At 39.9% G+C, this 20,465-nt stretch overlaps 1 protein-coding gene and 1 non-coding gene across 5 annotated transcripts in view; both read left to right on the plus strand.

Annotated features, from left to right (window-relative positions):
* Positions 1 to 401: 401 nt before the first annotated feature.
* The window catches only part of LOC131224638 (putative threonine aspartase), a 35,100-nt gene continuing 15,036 nt past the window's right edge, over positions 402 to 20,465 (plus strand). For all 4 annotated transcript variants that reach the window (XM_058219899.1, XM_058219900.1, XM_058219901.1 and 1 more), the window contains exons 1-4: positions 402 to 806; positions 5,426 to 5,476; positions 19,588 to 19,708; positions 20,026 to 20,110. In XM_058219899.1, coding sequence (XP_058075882.1) covers positions 657 to 806; positions 5,426 to 5,476; positions 19,588 to 19,708; positions 20,026 to 20,110 — 407 coding nt within the window. In that variant the 5' untranslated portion in view covers positions 402 to 656. The remainder of the gene's footprint in view (positions 807 to 5,425; positions 5,477 to 19,587; positions 19,709 to 20,025; positions 20,111 to 20,465) is intronic.
* On the plus strand, positions 16,032 to 16,138 carry LOC131226524 (small nucleolar RNA R71). The gene has a single exon (XR_009161900.1). It is a non-coding gene; the product is annotated as a small nucleolar RNA R71 (small nucleolar RNA).

Raw genomic sequence — 20,465 nt, forward strand, 5'->3', positions numbered from 1 at the left:
TTTGATTATTTCGAATGTATACTCTGCGACTTGTTGATATAGTCGAATCCTACCTACAAAAAAAATTAGATTGATCAATCACCATTATTATTTCATCTCATTATAGTATTCGCATGTGAGAATTACTCTCATTTCCTATAAATTATTTATATATTGTAAAGTAAAGACCGTACATCTATACAGGCAGATTGAGTGTTTAACATATTCCCTCTATAACTACGGTTCTTACTCAGAATCTCTGAAATGTAAATTTCATAAGTTATCTTAATGTAAATGATCTTCAAGTTTTCAACCATAATTCTTTTCCAAGTTTAAGTGATTATAGAATCGTAATAATTGGATAGTGATGACTCGTATTAAATATTACACCATTTTACCCCCCTACATCCAAACAACGATGGAAAGCGAGAGTCAATCTCCCGTATCCTCGGCGAATCTGCCCTCCCGCATCCAAAAGATCATGCCCTAAATGAGCGGTCAAAACAAATGTACGGCGTGGATTTAAGTTACATAAATCACGGTGGGCCTCACACTTAGGGATCCAAGCACTTTGGTGGATCCTGATCCGGGGATCCACGGAAGCCGCGCCGAGCCGGTTCGTTGTATCTTCGCATATCTCAGAAGTTGCACCCTGCCAAGACGGAGGAACGGCGGAGATGGAAATGGAGGAGGATACGAATAGCAGCAGCCGTAGATTCTTCGTAGCAGTCCACGTAGGCGCGGGTTACCACGGCCCATCAAGCGAGCAACCCCTCAGGCGAGCCATGAAACGAGCCTGCCTTGCCGCTGCTTCCATCCTTCGAGCTGTACTACCTCTCATCCCTCCATCTCTGTTTGCTGTCTTCATTTTATACTGAATTATATTATTCTTCATCTGCGTTTGGATGTTCTGTTGAATTGGATTGCAATAATTCGTTTTATAACAGAGTAAAGAGATCCTTGAACGCCCCCCCCCCGGCAAAAAAAAAAAAAAAAAAGGAAGAAGAAAGAAAAACTAGGGGTGTCAATGGGCCGGTCTCGGTGACAGCCCTAAAGAAAATCCGGGCCAAGACCTACCCCAGGCCCGGCCCGTTGACAGCCCTAAAGAAAACAGAGTAAAGAGAGATAATAGGATACTCATCCGGAGGACAGGCACAGTATATCTGGGTTCTCTTTTTGTGCTCATGGTGCACATGTTCGGGTGATCCAGACCACTGGCTGGTTGGGTCCCAAGGTAGATGGACCATAACTGAAAAATCTCCTCAGTAGAGTCATCAAGTAGATGTTAAGAAGAGACATAGAGCAATGGTGCACATTCAAATAAAAAGTGGCCCAAAATTAGCATGCAAGGTCTGAAAATGTTGGAAGTTTTCTGGCGCATGGTCCATCCATGGCCGGTGATCGTAAACCAATGGCCTGGATCAACTGAAATATGCCCCCAATACAACATTAAAATGCTCACCCTCCACATTGAACAAATTGTGATTTATTTAAGTTGAGCATCCAAATGGACCCTTTTTGTGTTATAATTTGAAAAATTGTTGGTTATGATTGATGGAAAACATATGCTGCTGCTCAGTAGCTTGCTGTTATTCCTGGATTAGTGGTGAGGTGGTGTGGACTCCCCCATGTCGAAGGGGCCTCTAGGATGAGGAAGTAGTTGATTTCATTAGCCTTTTGGATAGGCTTAAGTTCTTCGTTCCCAAGGTAGCAGAAAAAGATACGGTGGTGTGGTGTGCTCATAGTTTGGGGAGGATTTCGATTCAGTCGTTCTATAGTATGCATAGTCAGCCCAAATCAATCGATCGCCACAACTGCCAGTTTTTGAAATACGGAGCCCCCCTTAGCTTTTGTTTGGTTAACGGGAAGAAAGAAAGTGCTCACCGTTGATAATCTCATCAAGAGGTCAATGGTACTCCCAAACATATGCATTATGTGCATGAGAGATGCTGAATTAGTGGATCATTTGTTCCTCCATTGACTTTTTGTGTGGAAGATTTGGGAGAGCCTCTTATCAACCCTTAACATCCAATGGGTGATGTTGCGATTTGTGGTAGACTTTCTGGTGGCATGGCATAAGGGAGGAGGGGCAAAGCAGGGAAGGTGATTTGACAATTGGCTGTGATGGCTGCCTTATGGGCTATATGGGTGATAGAGACAATCACTGTTTTGAGAACATGCTTGAGTCTGTGGGAATGGTTGTTAGAAAGACTGTATCTGGCGTACTCAAGTAGGCGTCCGGATTTAGACTCATTGCCCTTTTGAGCCTTTTTTGTCTTAGGTTCATAAGGCGGCTTTTCGATAAAATTCGTTACCAGATGCTGTGTGGGTCAATCCTGGGCCTGAATTTCGTTCCCACAAAATAACGGGAAGTGACAAGCCTAAATTCAACAACATTTCCCATTGAGCCCGCGGGGAGCATAGGTCTAGGCCTGTTCACGGGGGTGCATTCAAGCCTAAGAAAAGAAAAGAAACGAGCTGTACCGATTATTTGTTGGCTTGATTAGCAATGGGCTGCGCTTGGGCTGACCCCAACCCAACCCATTACCATTCCAAGGGATTCCCAATTGTTGAGAATGCCTGAACTAGCTATGGCTACTCATGCATAATCCCTCGTGCATGCAAATGTGCCAACATTGCTCATATATGTGCCATATTTGGACCCACCTAGCAGGTCATGTTTGGGTCCCATTGGGTCGAAGAACCATATTCAAGGTACTAAACTTAATTCCGTTTTGGTTTGGGTTTGTTGGGACTTACGATCCTTGCTTCAAGTTAGGGTTCAAGGTCAGTTTTAGATGTTATCTCTAACATACTTTAGCGAGGGCAATTTTTTTCCCCTAAACATAGTTTTCTGTGGCTCCTAAGCTTTAGATTTTCAAAGGATACGTGAAGGGTGAACCAAAGATAAGGGCATTCAGGTAATTTGGAGGTGCCTACATGAGTAGCAGGGATTTGAACCAAAGTTTAGGACATTTAGGTAATTTGGAGGTGTCTGCATGCTTGGTAACAAATAATTGAGATTTTATCCATTTAGCATTATCTACGACGTATATTTTATCTACCTCACAGGGGGCATTTTTGGCATTTTAAAATGTTAATGCAAGTAGCTGGCACCGGCCTTAATTGCATGCAATTGCATCATATAAAAAACAAGGTTTTCTAGAATACATCCAACATAGATCCATAGGGACTAGCCTTTGGATTCGGCTCATCTGCCAGCGATCCAAATTGTTTATATGGCAGTTCTCACCTTAGATGGGGCATATACAAAAAATAAAATCTCTTAGATTGGGATATTTTATCTCTTTGATCATTTACCTCCTTTGAATTTGGACGGTCTTCATAACCTTAAATAATCTGAGTCTTGAAAGGATTCAATTTGAGAGTTACTTTGGGTATGCCTTTGCACTTGAGGGCCAATCTCCGTCCGGCCCGAGGAAACTTTTGCACGCCTCCGTTACCTTTTGGGAGGCCTACGTCCCATAGAAACTGTCTACCTGAGACTGTCACTTGGCCCGCAGGTCCTGACTAAGCCTATCATATAGACGATTTTGGTGGTTGAAAAGGATCCACATCCAACATCCGATGTCCCAACATATCCTATTAGGTGTCATACTTCGGTCACGCCTTCACGTTTCTCCCATGTCTTGCAAACTGCTTCCTCTCTCCATGTGTTGCATGTGTTATACCTCTGTGTGTGTGTGTTGTGTGTGTGTGTTTCCTCTCTCCATGTGTTGCAGGTATTATACCCCTGGCATGGTCGAGACTTGAGATTCCAGCATTGCCATGTGTCTCATATGCCATATATGTCAAAGAATGCACCGGGTAGCATGCATGACAGGGAGTGTGAGCTGATTCAAGGGGCGTGCGAGACAACACAATTGATTAGTGCGACCATTGGGTGTGTGACATTATCGTGAATCCTTTAGTGCCTTAGCATATGAAGATGCAATCTAAGACTACCCAGAGCAAGCTTAGGGGTTGGCATGATGCCACTTGGGAGATGACACAGTCTGAAGGGCATCGAACCTACTTCTAGTGCCTGAAATAGGGGTCGTGACACCTCTAGCGACCATACAATAGTGGATGCGAGGCTACTGTTGGTGCCCTGGATCAGTTGTGCAAATCCTCTTAGCAGGCCTCAGACAATGGGCACGAGGCCTACTATTGAGAGGGCTGAGTCCTTAGTCTCCTCCGTGCTCACCTTGTCTCAACCGCACTTGGCGAGGAGTAGGAGGCAGGACTTCTCAAAGGGGTATTTATAGCCTTTAGGGGGTCTTGGATTCCTTCCCAAAGGTCGTTGGATAGTTACTCCCCCCCCCAAAGAAGTTGCTAGGCAGACACATTTTTTTTTTTTGCTCAAATCAAGGTTTTTTTTTTTTTTGGGTTAGCTTGTTAGTACACACCCATGTCAGTACACACACTCCATGTTAGCCACCTCTGCTGGGGATCAATACCAAGACCTCAAGTGTCAAAACGAGGTATTTCCACTCAGTCTGCCAGTTGAGCTATGGATCTGGGTGTTGCTCAAATGAAGGTTTCGGACACGTGCCGCAAGCATATCAGATGATTTGTGAATTTCTGTCAAACCGAAAGGTGAAGTGCTGGATGACTTGTCATGTTGCGCTACCTTGGAATTCACCTCGCGCTTTGCTTTGTCTGGGTGTGCGAGGGGCGTTCATGTTGTTGTAGATCAGGACTCTCCCTCCTCCCTAGAGGGGTGCACGAGCTGCATATTTGAATGTGCTTGCAGCATGCACACCACGGCATGACCTGTAAAGATGGTGCACACAGAGTGCGCGAGTTGCTTGCCTTGGAGTGTGATGACATAGGCAAATTTCATAGTTAACAACATTAATATTAACTAACTAGCCAATGGATAAACATTAGGTTCCCAACTTGGATTTGTTATTATTATTTTTGTTTTATTTTGTTTTAACCACATCTGAGAATTGGGCCTAGATCCATTTAAATCAGGACTGTCCCTCATGTAACCATGAATTTGGTTGCCCATTGACTGCCTTATTGGGGGCCATCCATCAAGCAGGATCCACCGTGTATGTAATCTTGTCCAAAATTGTCATGATCAGGTGCAATTACATGTATGAAAAATGGAACTAGTATGGCCTATTTCATGAGCAGAATAGGTTGATACTGGTTCGGGGACTTGCACAGTGAGCCGGTACAATGATTGGCTTAGATATAAGATTTTGATCTGGCACATGCAAGCAGCCTTTGCAGCAGCCTCAGTTCTCAGAATGCTTAACATGTTCCAGCGATTTGATTAGAAAAAAGAAACATTTAATGCATAAGTTGTTCCCATGCTATTCATGATTCTACTATGAGCTAAAAGCATGCATATGCTTCCACGCAATTAAGGTGATTTGATTATGGACTAATTCATGCAAATCTAACAGTTGCCTCATTTGTTGCTTTATTACAGGATTCTGGTGGATGTGTTGATGCAGTTTCAGCAGCCATTCAAGTGTTGGAGGTGATCATCTTGACCATCGCTCCTTTTATGTCTATGTCGTTGATTGCATCATTTCTTGCTGAAAATGTTTGATTTGATAAGCCCCTTTGTTTTGATTTTTTACACAACTCAAAATCAGGCTAGATTACAATGTGGAGTTACTACAATTCTGGCACAAATCAGTACACAGCATGAACGTGGGATCCATGTTAGATGGAGCTTTGCCTAGAAGTCACATTGATTGGGACCAGTGTTCATATTATCGGCGAAAAATCGATAATATCGCCGATATTATCGGTGTCGCCGGAGTTGCGACACCGAAACTCACTTTTTTCGTTTCTCTTCCAAATATCGGCGAATATTTGGCGATTTTATCGATTTTTAATGTAAAATACAGTTGTCGACCAAAAATCGCGACCCTGTCAAGGGATAACTTTAGCTGACAACTCCTATTCGACGATAAAAAGGATGATAAAATCGGGAGCTGCGTAAATACCAAAAAAAAAAAAATCAAGAAAAAAGGGGAAAAAAGAAACTTTTGGAAGTATGTACCCGTAGAATAGGATCGTTGATCGGAATTAATGGGCAAATCTCGGCGAAGAGCGAAATCAGAGATTTTTTGAGATTTTAGGTTCCCTTCTGAAACCTTTCTATCGGCGGCTTTTTCTGTGATTTTTTTAGGGTTTCGGGTTTTGAAACCCTTTTACGAATCGGATTGCGTACTGTGTAGCTTTTATCGTGCTGAGTAAACTCAGTTGGGCCTACTGTGAATGTGTGTGGGTTATCCACATCGTCCATATGTGTTTCCAGCTCATTTCAGTGGTTGAGCCGAAAATTGAAGAATTCTCAAAACTCAAGTGGACCACACCACAGGAAACAGTGGGAATAATGACTTCCACTGTTGAAACCTTGTTAGGGCCCACAGTGATGTTTATTTGTCATTCAACCTGTTCATAAGATCACACAAACATGGATGAAGGGAAAACACAAATAAAAGATTCATCCAAAAGTTCTGTGGCCCCAAGAAATTTTGGACGGTAGAATTTCAATTCACACTGTTTCCTGTTGTGAGATCCACTTGAGATTTGGATGCACTTGGTTTTTCGTTTGGAGCCCTAAAATTATCTGTTAAAAAGGATGGACGGAGTGGATAAAATATGTAACTCATGGTAGATCCCACAGACTTTACTCAGTACGCTTAGCGTGCTGACTTACTCAATACGCAATCCGCATCCCCCTTGCGTCTTACCCCGCTTAGACGGTAATCCATCCGAGCAGGGTTCTGTGGGGCCCACCGTGATGTAAGTATTTTATCCACACTGTTCATCTCTTTTCTTAGATAGTTTTAAGATATAATTATGAAAATGAAGTAGGTCCACAGCTCCAGTGGATCACACCAAAGGAAGATACAGTGATAATGACACCCACCGTTGAAACCTTCCTAAGGGCCACCGTGATGCTTTTTTACCATCCAACCTATTCATAAGGTCACGTAGACGTTGATGAAGTGAAAAAACAAATATCAGCTTAATCCAAAACTTCTCCAGCTTCCAAGAAGGTTTTAATGGTGGACGTTCAATCCCCAGTTTATGGTCCACTTAAGCCTTATACATGCTCATTTTTTGGCTCATATGTTAAAATAATCGTAGAAAAATGATGAACGGAATGGATAAAACACTCACATCACGGTGGGCCCCGCAGATCCTTGCCTGGACGGTAATTCGTCTGGGCAGGGGTAGGACGCAATCAGCGTCCCTTTTACCAGGAGTGACAGCGGGTGGGCGTGCTGACCTTGGTGGCTTGGATGTCACCAAGTTTCGTGGACCCCACCATTTTGTATGTGTTATATCCACACCGTCCATCCATTTAGCAAGATCAATTTAGGTCATGAACCCAAAAATTAGACAGATCCAAAGCTTGGGTGGACCACACCATAGAAAGCAGTGGGGACAATGATTCCTATTGTTGAAAACTTCCTAGGGCCTACAATGATGTTTATTTGTCATCCAAGCTGTCCATAAGATCACATAGTCATCGATGAAGGTAAAAAACAAAAATTACACGGATCCAAAACTTCTATGGCCCCTAAGAAATTTTCAATGATAGACATTCAAATTCACACTATTTACTGTGGTGTGGTCCACTTGATCATTGGATATGCTTCGTCTTTGGAATCAACCCCTATAATTATATGGTAAAGTGGATGGACGGAGTGGATAAAAGTATATAAATTAGTGAGCCCCATAGAGTTGACTCGGTCCACAAAGTATTATATGAACCCATTTTTATTACAATTGGAGCGATTTTGATTACAGTGGGCCCCATAAAGTATTATATGAACTCATTTTGATACAATTGGAGCAATTTTGATTATAGTGGGCCCCATAAAGTATTATATGAACTCATTTTGATTATAATTAGAGCGATTTCTTATGGCAGCGTATGCTTTTTGGGCCCCATTAAATGAAAACTTATTATTTAGTGCATTGTTTTATAATTTTTTTTTTTAATTTCTAAATATGCAAATATGTGTATTTAGGCATGCCCTGAAGTTTTACCGAAAAATTCCATCATTTTCCCCATTATTCGCCATTTTTCTTCGCATTTCTGGTTATCGACGATATTATCGGCGATAACGATATTATATCTTTATCTCCAGTCAGTGAAACTTGTAGCGATACCGACAACTTGAACACTGATTGGGACTATTCCTAACCATATGATTGGATGTTGTCAATTTGATGGTTAAAAGGAAAATGGGCAGTGGTTAGAATTCAACAGGTGAGCTCAGATGGTTATGATCATATGATAAGAAGTGTTAAGAAAACCAGGACTGGACTGAATGGTCAGACCAGTTTGGGCCGGAACCAGCCTTCAAAACAGGCTGATACACTACAAAAAACCTGGTCTGGTAAGTGGATGGCTGTTTTGTAAAATTATAAAAGAACACAACCATACAACCACACAACCACATGAATGAAAGTTCAAACAAGCAACTACTTGAAAATCAACTACTCTAACTACTACGCTAACAATGGACTGCTTGTTAGTTCCTTTTCATTATAATTTTATATAAAGCATGTCCAGATCAAAATGGTTAAAGTGGGTCTGACTGGTTGGATTGACATTTGGAACGAACTGCCCATGGAGACGGGTTGAGGTCCAATCCGGGTTTTAAAGCATCGGATCAGTATGACTTTCAAGCTATGTTCCATGTCTCCATTGTTCACAACCCCAAGTGTAGGGTTGTGATGTAGTAATAATCTCAGTAAGAGCGGGGTCGAATCCACTAGGACTAATCTTGTGTGTATTCTGAAAGCAACTAGAAATAGAACTATAAGAAGATGTGAATCTAAATATGAAATTGTAGAGAGTAAGTGTGAATTGTTTAAGTAAAACTTGTAAATTCAAAGGTGGGAACTAAGGCTTCCAAGGATCCACTTGTAGCAATTAGGGTGATTCCTTACTTCATTCAAGTAACACAATTGGAATTGGAGTCCTATCCTATTCAATTGGAAGATATAGTAATTAAGATTAAATCTGAACTTCCTTTGACCTAATTCTCAAAAGAGGAGAATTATGATAATTGGCAGGAATTCCATCTCCAAACCATGCCCATGAGACGATGGTAAACAATAGTATTTACTAATCCCATAATATCAAAACAAGAAAAGAAGATACTCAAAGTTATTGCGGATCTACTGTAATTTAAGTCACAATAAATCATTAAAAACTAGAAGTATTCCTTAAATATCAAACCAGAATCAAAGTAAGTTCAACATAAACATGAATTAAAGCAATAAAAACATCCCATCACGCTACAAGCTTCACCTTTTAGCCTTAGTTAAGAGGTTTAGCCAACCATAGACATGATTGGAACTAAAACCCTAGAAGAAAGCAAGAAAAACTAAGGAAGAAAGGAAAAAATGCTTGGTGACGGCTCTCCACCCATGTGCTTTGCTCCTCCAAACCCTAGATTTATCCTAGGAGTGCGCAACACCTCCTTTCGCACCGACTTAAAAAAATCCAAAAAATCGCCTCAAATTTACGCACTCCGTGTAACTCTGCGTAACTTCGCGCGAATCATTCGATGATATCGAACTGGCTTCGATGTCATCAAATGTGCCTTTTATACGTGCTTTTTCCGCGCTTTTGTAACTTCATCCGGACTCTGCAACCTTCTATGTCATCGAGCCTACCTTTTATGTTATCAAAGAAGCCTTCGATGTCATCAAACATTGATCGAGGAATCGATAACACGTCCAAAACAGTCCAGCGAGTTTTGCCGAAAATCCACAGAAAATTCGATGTCATTGAACTAACTTTGATGTCATCGAGCAAGGCTTCGAGTCATCGAAAAACGTCTTCAATTTGTCCAGCGACCAACTCGATTTCTATTCATAAATTCGAAGTCATGGGCCCGTGTTCAATGTCATCGAATGGTAGCTTCAATGACATCGAACAGTGATCAATGACACAATCAATGTGAATTCTGCATTTGTTCTTCCAACTTCTTTCCTTCTCCACTTGGTTTTCTTGAATCTTGGGACCTTGAAATCTTCAATCTTCGTCTCCTAAGATCCATTCTTTGCCTTGGTGATCTTTGAGTGTCAAATCCATGCTTTTAGCACCTTTTCCAATCCAAGCTCTTGAATTTACCTTGTAACACAAACATGAGTAAAATAGGACATTAAGCAGTATCATGTTTATAAAACCAAGATATTAATGGGGGATAATATGCAATATTTGACCCTCAACACAATTCCCGACCCGCATTTTGCTAGTCCCGAGCAAAGTATGCGTGAAATAAATCTCAATGCTCAATGTCCAAAACCTTTCTAGGAAGACAATCTTTTGTTTACTCAAGTATGAATAGGTAGAAATAAGATACGAAAGTGAAAATTTGAAAACCTAGAACCGAATCACATAAGCAACCAATCAAGTAAGTTCTTTGTCCATTAAATCGAAGCATAATTTGCATATCAAGTTTTTCAATGTGCTCATTGGAAATCAACTTACCTCCCGTACGAATACTATTAATTCATCATGTTAGCCATGTTCCCCACTTCAAGACTAGTTTGAAATTCAAGTACCGATTCCGAACTTATCCCCTTCTCCTTTTTTCATTTTTTGATTTATATTGATGGTCAATTTTTATTCATTCTTTTTATTTTTGCATTTTTTTTTCAGATTTAGCATTCTTTTCAATCTTTTTCATGACACATGACCTTTTTGTTGATCTCCTTTTTTTTAACTGGTTCTTTTCTTCTTTTAAGGTGGATAAAATTCTCCAGACTTGATTCTAGCCATCTACTAATGATTCACATACTAACAATCAGAACTTCTAGCATGTCTTGCAGAAGACAAATTGAATGTGTCTTGTGATCTAGATTAACATGATATTCAAACTACCTCTTAATCAATTAAGCGCAAGAACTTAGGTGATAGATTACTTAGTTGATCAAACTCCAACAATCCAAAATTTAGTCTCTATCTTATCATACTCAAAGTATTCTTAAGTACACAATTCATCACTTCCCAAACAGATTTCAACTTGAAACATTGAAAATTTTCAAAATTTTTGCTTAAAACTAAGAAAATACTGATTAGTTTACCTAATGCCCCATCCCAAACCAAAAAATCTACATCGTCCTCAATGTAAAAGAAATAAGCATGTAATGCAAGAGAGGTAATGAAAAGAAAAGGGAAGTGATGGATAGGTAGTACCTGAAGACTGAATTCTGAGGCTTTTCCATTGGTCTCAGTGGGAAGGTGGGTTAGCACAAGAATTAAATCAACAGAAAGCAAACTGTCCTAAACAACGAAAAGTAAACTATCCTAAATAGCGGAAAGCAAACTATCCTAAACAGCAGAAAGTAATAAACCTAACTATACCTCCATCAGACTAGGAGGTCAATCCTGGTAAACAGGATTAACCAGAGGTATGGACATGTCCTCTTAATCAAATTTCTCAACAAATGGCTTTAATCGATGTCCATTCACTTTGAAAATATTGCCATTGTTTGGATTCTGAATCTCGACAGCCCCATGAGGATATACATTAGTAATAGTGAAAGGGTCGGTCCAACGAGATCGGAGTTTACTCGGAAAGAGATGTAACCGAGAATTGTACAAGAGGACCTTCTAACCTAGTGTGAATGATTTCCGAAGAATGTGTTGGTCATGAAACACCTTCATCTTGTCCTTGTAAATTCTCGAGTTCTCGTATGCATTATTCTGGATCTCTTCAAGTTCATTCAACTGAAGTTTGCGTAGCGAGCCAGCGTTGTCCATATTGAAGTTCAAATTTTTAATAGCCCAGTAAGCCCTATGTTCCAACTCCATAGGTAAGTGGCAAGCCTTCCCATAGACAAGTCTAAAGGGAGACATTCCAATAGGGTCTTAAATACAGTACGGTAAGCCCATAAAGCATCGGGTAAGCGGATTGACTAATCTTTACGGTCAGGGTTAATCGTTTTCTCCAGAATATGTTTAATCTCCCTGTTGGAAATCTCAGCTTGCCCACTTATTTGTGAGTGGTTTGGAGTGCTCATCTTATGCGAGATGCCGTATTTCTTCATTAAGTTCACAAATGGCCTATTACAAAAATGTGAGCCTCTATCACTAATGATGGCTTGAGGCGTTCCGAACCGGGAAAGGATGTTTTCTTTTAAAAACTTAATGACCGTCTGATGATCATTGTTCCAGCACGGGATTGCTTCGACCCATTTAGTGACATAGTCTACTGCTAGTAAAATATATAAATTTTCAAAAGATTGGGGGAATGGTCCCACGAAATCGATGCCCTAGCAATCAAATGCTTCAATGATTAGAATGGGGTTCAAAGGCATCATATTTTGACGGGACAATGCTCCCAATTTCTGACAACGCTCACAAGCTTTGCAAAATTCACGAGTGTACTTGAACATAATGGGCCAGTAAAAGCCGCACTGCAGAATTTTAGCTGTGGTCTTTTTAGCAGAAAAGTGACCACCATATGCCCATGCATGATGAAAGGAGATGACACTTTGGTATTCATTGTCTGACACACATCTCCTTAAGATTTGGTCTGGGCAATATTTAAACAAATACAGATCGTCCTAAAAGAATTTGTGTACTTCGGCGAAGAATTTCTTCTTATCTTGCGCAGTCCAATGTGTTGGCGTGAAATCTATGGCAAGATAATTAGAAATATCCGCAAACCAAGGTGAATGAAAGACTTTAAACAATTGTTCGTCAGGGAACATGTCATTTATATGTGTCGTCTCAAGGGAATCAGAGAGATCAAGGCGGGAAAGGTAGTAAGCCACTACATTCTTTACTCCATTTTTATCTTTTATTTCCAAATCAAATTCTTGGAGTAGGAGGATCCATCTTCTCAAGCGGGGCTTAACATCATTCTTAGAAAGAAGATACTTGAGCGCCACATGATCTGTGTAGATGATGATCTTCGATCCTATCAAGTAGGACCTAAGTTTGTTTAAAGCAAATACTACAGTTAAGAGTTTCTTTTCCGTAGTAGAGTAGTTCACTTGAGTACGATTTAAAGTTCTACTTGCTTAGTGTACAACACAGGGCTTCTTCTCTTTTCTCTGGCCTAAAACTGCCCCAAGAGCATAGTCAGACGCATCACAAATAATCTCAAAAGGAAGGTTTCACTCAGGTAGCTGTATGATAGGTGCAGTGGTTAATATGCTCTTGAGCTTAGAAAAAGATTCCTGGCATTGCTCAGTCCACTCGTATGATACATCCTTTTGAAGTAGATTGCACAAAAGACGAGAGATGTGACTAAATTCCTTTATGAATCATCTGTGGATCGCACGTTTCGTATGTTCTTGGGTGGAGGTAAGTTAAAGATAAGATCAATCTTAGCCTTATCTACCTCAATTCTCTTGGATGAGATGATATGTCCAAGGACAATCCCCTTGCAAACTAGGAAATAACACTTCTCCCAATTTAGTACCAAATTTTGTTCCTCACATTGCTTCAGCACACATTTAAGATTTTCCAAACAATCGCTAAAGGATGGTCCAAAGACAGAGAAGTTGTCCATGAAGACCTCTAAATATTACCCCACCATGTCAGAAAAAATATTTATCATGCATTGCTGAAAAGTGGCGGGGGCATTACACAGTCCTAATGGTATCCTTCGATAGGCAAAGGTGCTAAAGGGACATGTGCATGTGGTCTTTTCCTGATCTTCAAGGGCGATCTCTATCTGGTTGTAGCCCGAATATCCGTCAAGGAAACAGTAATAGGAATGACCAGCTAGTCTTTCCAAGATTTGATCAATGAAGGGTAAGGGAAAGTGGTCCTTCCTCGTGACGGTATTCAATTTCCTGTAATCAATGCACATTTTTCAACCAGTAGCAATTCTAGTTGGCATGAGTTCATTATTACCATTGGCTACGATGGTGATTCCGGACTTCTTAGGAACCACCTGAGTTGGACTCACTCATTGACTATCGGATATAGGGTATATGATACCCACATCCAATAACTTAAGAACCTCAACCTTAACTACTTCATGTTTGGATTTAATCTACGTTGTGGTTGCCGGGAGGTATTTGCATTATCCTCTAGATAAATGCAGTGAGTACAAATCAAAGGATCAATTCCCTTGAGATCCACAATCGACCATCCAAGGGCTCCTTTGTGCTTAATGAGAGTAGAGACAAGCATACTCTCCTGTTATGGCTCAAGGTGGGAAGAAATCACCACCGCGTATGTCTCATCTTGACCTAAATAGACATATTTCAAATCAGAGGGCAAAGGTTTTAGGTCAAGCTTCAGTGCCTTGAGGTTAGACGGTAGAGGTACTACATCAGTTTGGGGCAATTCTTCAAATTGTGGCCTCTACCGATTAACTTCAAGTACAGGTACGGTATCAAGCATAACACCCGTCTCCCTAATCATATCATCATCTAAATCATCGGAGTGGGCCAAGCACGTCTCTAAAGAGTTAGAGGACAAGGTCGTCAGAGTTTTATCCTCCACGAAAGAATCAATCAAGTTAATATCGTGGGCATCGTCATCATCCTCTACCTGTTTGCTCATAATGAAAAACATATTGAGCTCCAATGTCATATTCCTGAAAGACAAATTCATGATTCCATTCCTACAATTAATGATTGCATTTGATGCAGCAAGGAATGGGCGACCAAGGATGACGGGAATTTGAGTGCTTGTGTCCACGATGGGTTGAGTATCCAGGACGATAAAATCTACTGGGTAGTAGAATTTGTCAACCTGGACCAACACATCCTCAATTATCCCTCTAGGTACATGAACTGAGCGATCGACAAGTTGTAATGTAGTCCGAGTGGGTTTTAATTCACCTAGACCCAGTTCGTATACCGAGCATGGGATCGGATTTACACTCGCTCCTAAATCAAGAAGTGCGTGCTCAATCTGGTAATTCCCAATTATACAAGCAATAGTTGGGCTACTAGGATCTTTGTACTTCTGTGGCACATCTTGCTTTAAGATGACACTCACTTTCTCTGTTAAAAAGATTTTCTTTTGAATACTTTGATGTCTTTTGGTCGTACACAAGTCTTTCAGAAATTTGACATATGAAAGTATTTGTTTTACGACATCTAGTAGAGGAATGTTAACCTTCACTTATTTCAGTACCTCTAGAATGTCCTGAGAGTTAGAAAGAGGTTTTGGTGCAATCAACCGTTGGGGGAGTGGAGCAGCTGGTTTGCTTTGAAGTTCTAGTTCTACCTCATGTAGAGCATCGCTACGTCTATCAATCTCATCTACATCCGGGTCCTTAGGCTTTTCAGCCCTTACCGGAATAGATTTGTCAATTATCTTCTCACTCCTAAGAGTGGTGATAGACTTAGCTTGCTCCATTGAATTTGAAGAACTTGGTTCACTAACTCCGTATTGCGGTTTAGAATTAGGGATATGTTGGGTTGGAAGCATCCCTTTCTTCATAACCGTAACACTTGAGTCTATCTTTTGTATAGCCTTTGTGAGTTCTTGTAAGGCTTGAAGAGTACTTTGCCGGATGAGCTCTTGAGGATTTTGAACCACTTCCTCTCGAGGTTTCCCTTGAGATGTAACATATTGTCCATTCCTCCAACTGAAATTTGGATGATTTCTCCAGCTGGAGTTGTATGTATTCAAAGTGAGTCCTTTGAAAGACCTTTGATAGTTGTTTACGGCATTTGATTACTCATTCAATATTTCTTGAAATGCAAGTATTGTTGGGCAATTTTCAGTTGTATGAATGTTGCAAGTACAAATACCGCAGACAACTTCCTTATCCTTCCTAAGTTCTATGGCCCCAAGTTTCCTTGTGAGACTGGCCACTTTAGCGTTGATATCATCTTCCTCTTTCAAGAGATATATTCCACCTCTCTCCTTTGATTGGGTGGGCTTAGATGTGATACTCGTTCTTGGGGAGATGTCCCATGATTGTGCGGTTTCGGCAAGTTTATCAAAGTAATCCCACACTTCATCGACATTTTTGTTCAGGAATTCCCCATTGCACATCGTCTCAACAAATTGGCGCATGGAAGATATCAGTCCTTCATGGAAAAAATTTGTTATGCGCCGCGTTTCAAAATCGTGTTGTGGGCATGAACTGACAAGATCCTTGAACCGCTCCCAACATTGGAAGAATGTTTCATCTTCCCTTTGAGCGAAGTTCATGATCGACTTTTTGATGGTGTTCGTTTCATGATATGGAAAAAATTTCTTTATGAACTCCCTTGTCATGTCATTCCATCTGCCAATAAATCGTGGACGTAATGAATGTAACCACATCTTAGCTTTTTCTTTCGAGGAGAAAGGAAAGTTTCAATCGGATTGTGTCTTCAGACACATTAGGAAAGTATAAAGTGGCTATGATCTCATCAAACTCTTTCAAGTGTAAATATAGATTTTCAGATTTAAGCCCAAGGAACTTTGGAAGGAGTTGGATCACTCCTGGCTCAATATCTATGTTTCTTGTGTTTTCTGGAAAAACCATACAGGAAGGGGTGCTCACCCTCGCCGGTTGTAGATAGTCTCGTAAAGTACGAGGCGGGGGTGCTCGATACACCTCATTCTCATCCTGGATTTCCTCAAAAATAGGTTGAGGATTTGGAGGTTGATTGGCCGGTTGATTGGCAGCCATACCTTTAATTAACTCTGTGAATCAAGTAGTGTCTAATCCGGTGATGGGTACATAACCCCTCAACCAATCCTCCTTCACTCAAGAGACGTCGAGTGTTATCATGGAACCGCTTGGGCATGAAACACTCTCAGTCCTCAATTTCAGAATATAACTTAACCTAAAAAGGAAAGAGGGAAACAGAAATCTAGAAATAGAAAGAAGTTACCAAATTAGAAGTTTCTATATCGGGATCCTGCAAAAGAAAAAGGAAAGTAAATTAGTTTCTAAAAATAGAAATAGAAAGATGAGTTAGTTTCTAAAACTAAAAAAAAAAAAAAAGTTTCTAAGAAAGCAACCTAGTTTCTAAAAATAAATTAGGAAAGTTCTATCCTAGAATTAGAAAGTAAGTTTCTAAAATTAATTCAGAAAAAACCCTAACCTAAAAATAGAAAGTAAAGAAATCCTAATCTTAACCTAATTCCAAAACTAGTCAATCTCAGAAAAACGCAACCGTTAGTCCCTGGCAATGGCGCCAAAAACTTGTTCACAACCCCAAGTGTAGGGTTACGATGTAGTAATAATCTCAGTAAGACCGGGGTCGAATCCACAGGGACTAATCTTGTGTGTATTCTAAAAGCAACTAGAAGAAGATGTGAATTTAAATATGAAATTGTAGAGAGAGTAAGTGTGAATTGTTTAATTAAAACTTGTAAATTCAAAGGTGGGAACTAGGGTTTCCAAGGATCCACTTGCAGCAATCAAGGTGATTCCTTACTTTATTCAAGTAACACAATTGGAATTGGAGTCCTATCCTATCCAATTGGAAGATATAGTAATTAAGATCAAATCTGAACTTCCTTTGACCTAATTCTTAAAAGAGGAGAATTATGATAATTGACAGGGATTCCATCACCAAACCATGCCCATGAGACGATGGCAAACAACATGATTTACTAGTCCCATAATCTCAAAACAAGGAAAGAAGATACTCAAAGCTATTGCAGATCTACTGTAATTTAAGTCACAATAAATCGTTAAAAACTGAAAGTATTCCTTAAATATCAAACTAGAATCAAAGTAAGTTCAACATAAACATGAATCAAAGCAATAAAAACATCCCATCACGCTACAAGCTTCACCTCTTAGCCCTAGCTAAGAGGTTTAGCCAACCATAAACATGATTGGAACCAAAACCCTAGAAGAAAGTAAGAAAAACTAAGGAAGAAAGGAAAAAACGCTTGGCAACGGCTCTCCACCCTCGTGCTTTGCTCCTCCAAACCCTAGATTTATCCTAGGAGTGCCTTGGGGACTCCTATTTATAGTTGAGCAACACTTCCTTTCGCACCGACTTGAAAAAATCCGAAAACTGCCTCAAATTTATGCACTCCATGTAATTCTGCGTAATTTTGCGCGAATCGTTCGATGACATCGAACTGGCTTCAATGTCATTGAATGTGCCTTTTATACGTGTTTTTTCCGCTCTTTTGTAACTTCATCTGGACTCCGCAACCTTCTATGTCATCGAACCTACTTTTTATGTCATCGAAAAGGCCTTCGATGTCATCGAATATTGTTTGAGGAATCGATAATGCGTCCAAAATAGTCCAACGAGTTTTGTCGAAAATCCACAGAAAATTCGGTGTCATCGAACTGACTTCGATGTCATTGAGCAAGGCTTCGAGTCATCGAGCAAGTCATCAAAAAACGTATTTAATTTGTCCAGCGACCAACTTGATTTCCATTCATAAATTCGATGTCATCGACCCGTGTTTGATGTCATCGAATGGTAGTTTCGATGGCATCGAACGGTGATCGATGACACAATCAATGTGAATTCTGCACTTGTTCTTTCGACTTCTTTCCTTCTCCACTTGGTTTTCTTGAATCTTGGGACCTTGAAATCTTCAATCTTCGTCTCCTAAGATCCATTCTTTGCCTTGGTAATCTTTGAGCATCAAATCCATGCTTTTAGCACCTTTTCCAATCCAAGTTCTTGAATTCACCTTGCAACACAAACATGAGTAAAATAGGACATTAAGTAGTATCATGTTCATAAAACTAAGGTAATAATGGGGGATAATATGCAATATTTGACCCTCAACATCCATCCACAATTAGGCCTTGGATTTGGATGGCTTGGATTGGCATGCATGTATGCAATTCATACCGTAGATGACCTGCGATGATTATTTAGTAAATTGTGTCAAGCACACATTGTAGTCTAGCCCTTCAATTTGTTTCATTTATTTATGATGAAATATGAGGCTGTCAACACCCACCCATTGGTGGATCATGTCCTTACAAGGAGTTTTTGTATGTGGTTCATTAAATAGATATGGTTCTTCTTTCTTTTTTTCTTTTTTAAGGTTTCTTTCTGATGATTTTGTTTTGCAGATGTGTGTGAGGGTGGAAAGTATTATTGAACATTATATGCTATCTTTGTAGTAGAGGTTTCTTACCATTTCTTTTTTCTTTGTTGTTGGTGTTGTTGAAAGTCACATTTTTTTTCCTAAATGATTTATCGAAATGGATTTCTTTTACTCTTCTCCAAAAAGAGTTTTATCATGTCTTGAAACTAGTGGTTTCTCATTTTTCCTACAAGCGTCATTTCATCCTCAGTTCTCAATTTTCTTTTGTTTTTAAAGAAGGTGCCACCTTGGAGAAAGGGATTGTATAGAGAATTCTCTCTCCTCACACCCTAGTGAACTTAAAAGATTGGTGTCCTGAGGGAGCACCAAAGCACACACACAGACTTGTAAATGAGACTTCATGTACATATAAAGTCCTAAACACTCAGATGCATATACATATGCACTCTCCTACAATTTGCATACACGCATTTTCCATTTTGGGGTTTGAAATAGTAGAGAAGCGTACAATTTTAATTCACAAAATGGAAAATGTGGGTTCACAAGTCAATTGAGGCAGGTTTAATTGTAACTAGTTGCTTCCTTTTAAGTAACTTACACTGGAGAGTTTATCAATGAGAAAAACCATTGTAAACTTAGTTATTTTTCTCTAGGATGATCCAAGCACAAACGCAGGACGAGGCTCAAATTTGACAGAGGACGGTCATGTAGAGTGTGATGCTAGTATCATGGATGGTTGTTCAGGAGCATTTGGAGCTGTTGGTGTAGTACAAGGTATTTTTATTGGCAGATCACATATTTCACGATTTTAGTAAGATAATCCAGTTGAGATAGTTGAGTGTATTCTAGCTTTGGTGCGAGATAGTAGGATAATCCAAAACCAAGTTGGCTTTTTTCTGGGTCAACTCAATTTTGGTGGAGAAATAACCAACTTGCCCCTCAAAAAGTGTACATCATTGCACTGAGTTGGAACCATTCTGATGTAGTCTGTGTTTTCAGTCTTGGGCCAGTTGCCTCCTAAACTGAGTTATGATTCTGTGGCTGATGCTACTGTGAAAGTACTGAATATCCATTTCTTCACTGTAGACCAGGCGTGCGGAATCCCATCAAAATTGCTGCTTGCTTGGCGAAGGAACAAATGATGGGACCTTCTTTGCTTGGGCGAATACCTCCGATGTAATGATTACTAGCACTGTCTTTCCTTTTTCCTGATCAATACCACTATCATTATCACTATTCTTGATTTCAAAAAAAGAAAAGAATACTGAATTTATGTAACAAGGACAATGCATTTTACTTAGAAATCTTCATGCTGGATGCTTATGATGGGCACCATCGATATAACTATTTCAGGAAGTTTTTATTTGATCTTTCCTTGTTTGTTGGTGTTGCTTGTGTGGTTTTAATGCGTTTCAAATTATTTTTTCTTGTTTACTGTTGTTAGTTTTGTAATTTTAATTTTCTTGATGCATTGTCTCAAGGAAATTGTTCCCACTTGCTTATCTTCCTACCTAGTGCCTAGAGAAGCTAA

Source organism: Magnolia sinica, chromosome 14, assembly GCF_029962835.1.
Source record: "Magnolia sinica isolate HGM2019 chromosome 14, MsV1, whole genome shotgun sequence".
NCBI classification, from domain to species: domain Eukaryota; kingdom Viridiplantae; phylum Streptophyta; class Magnoliopsida; order Magnoliales; family Magnoliaceae; genus Magnolia; species Magnolia sinica.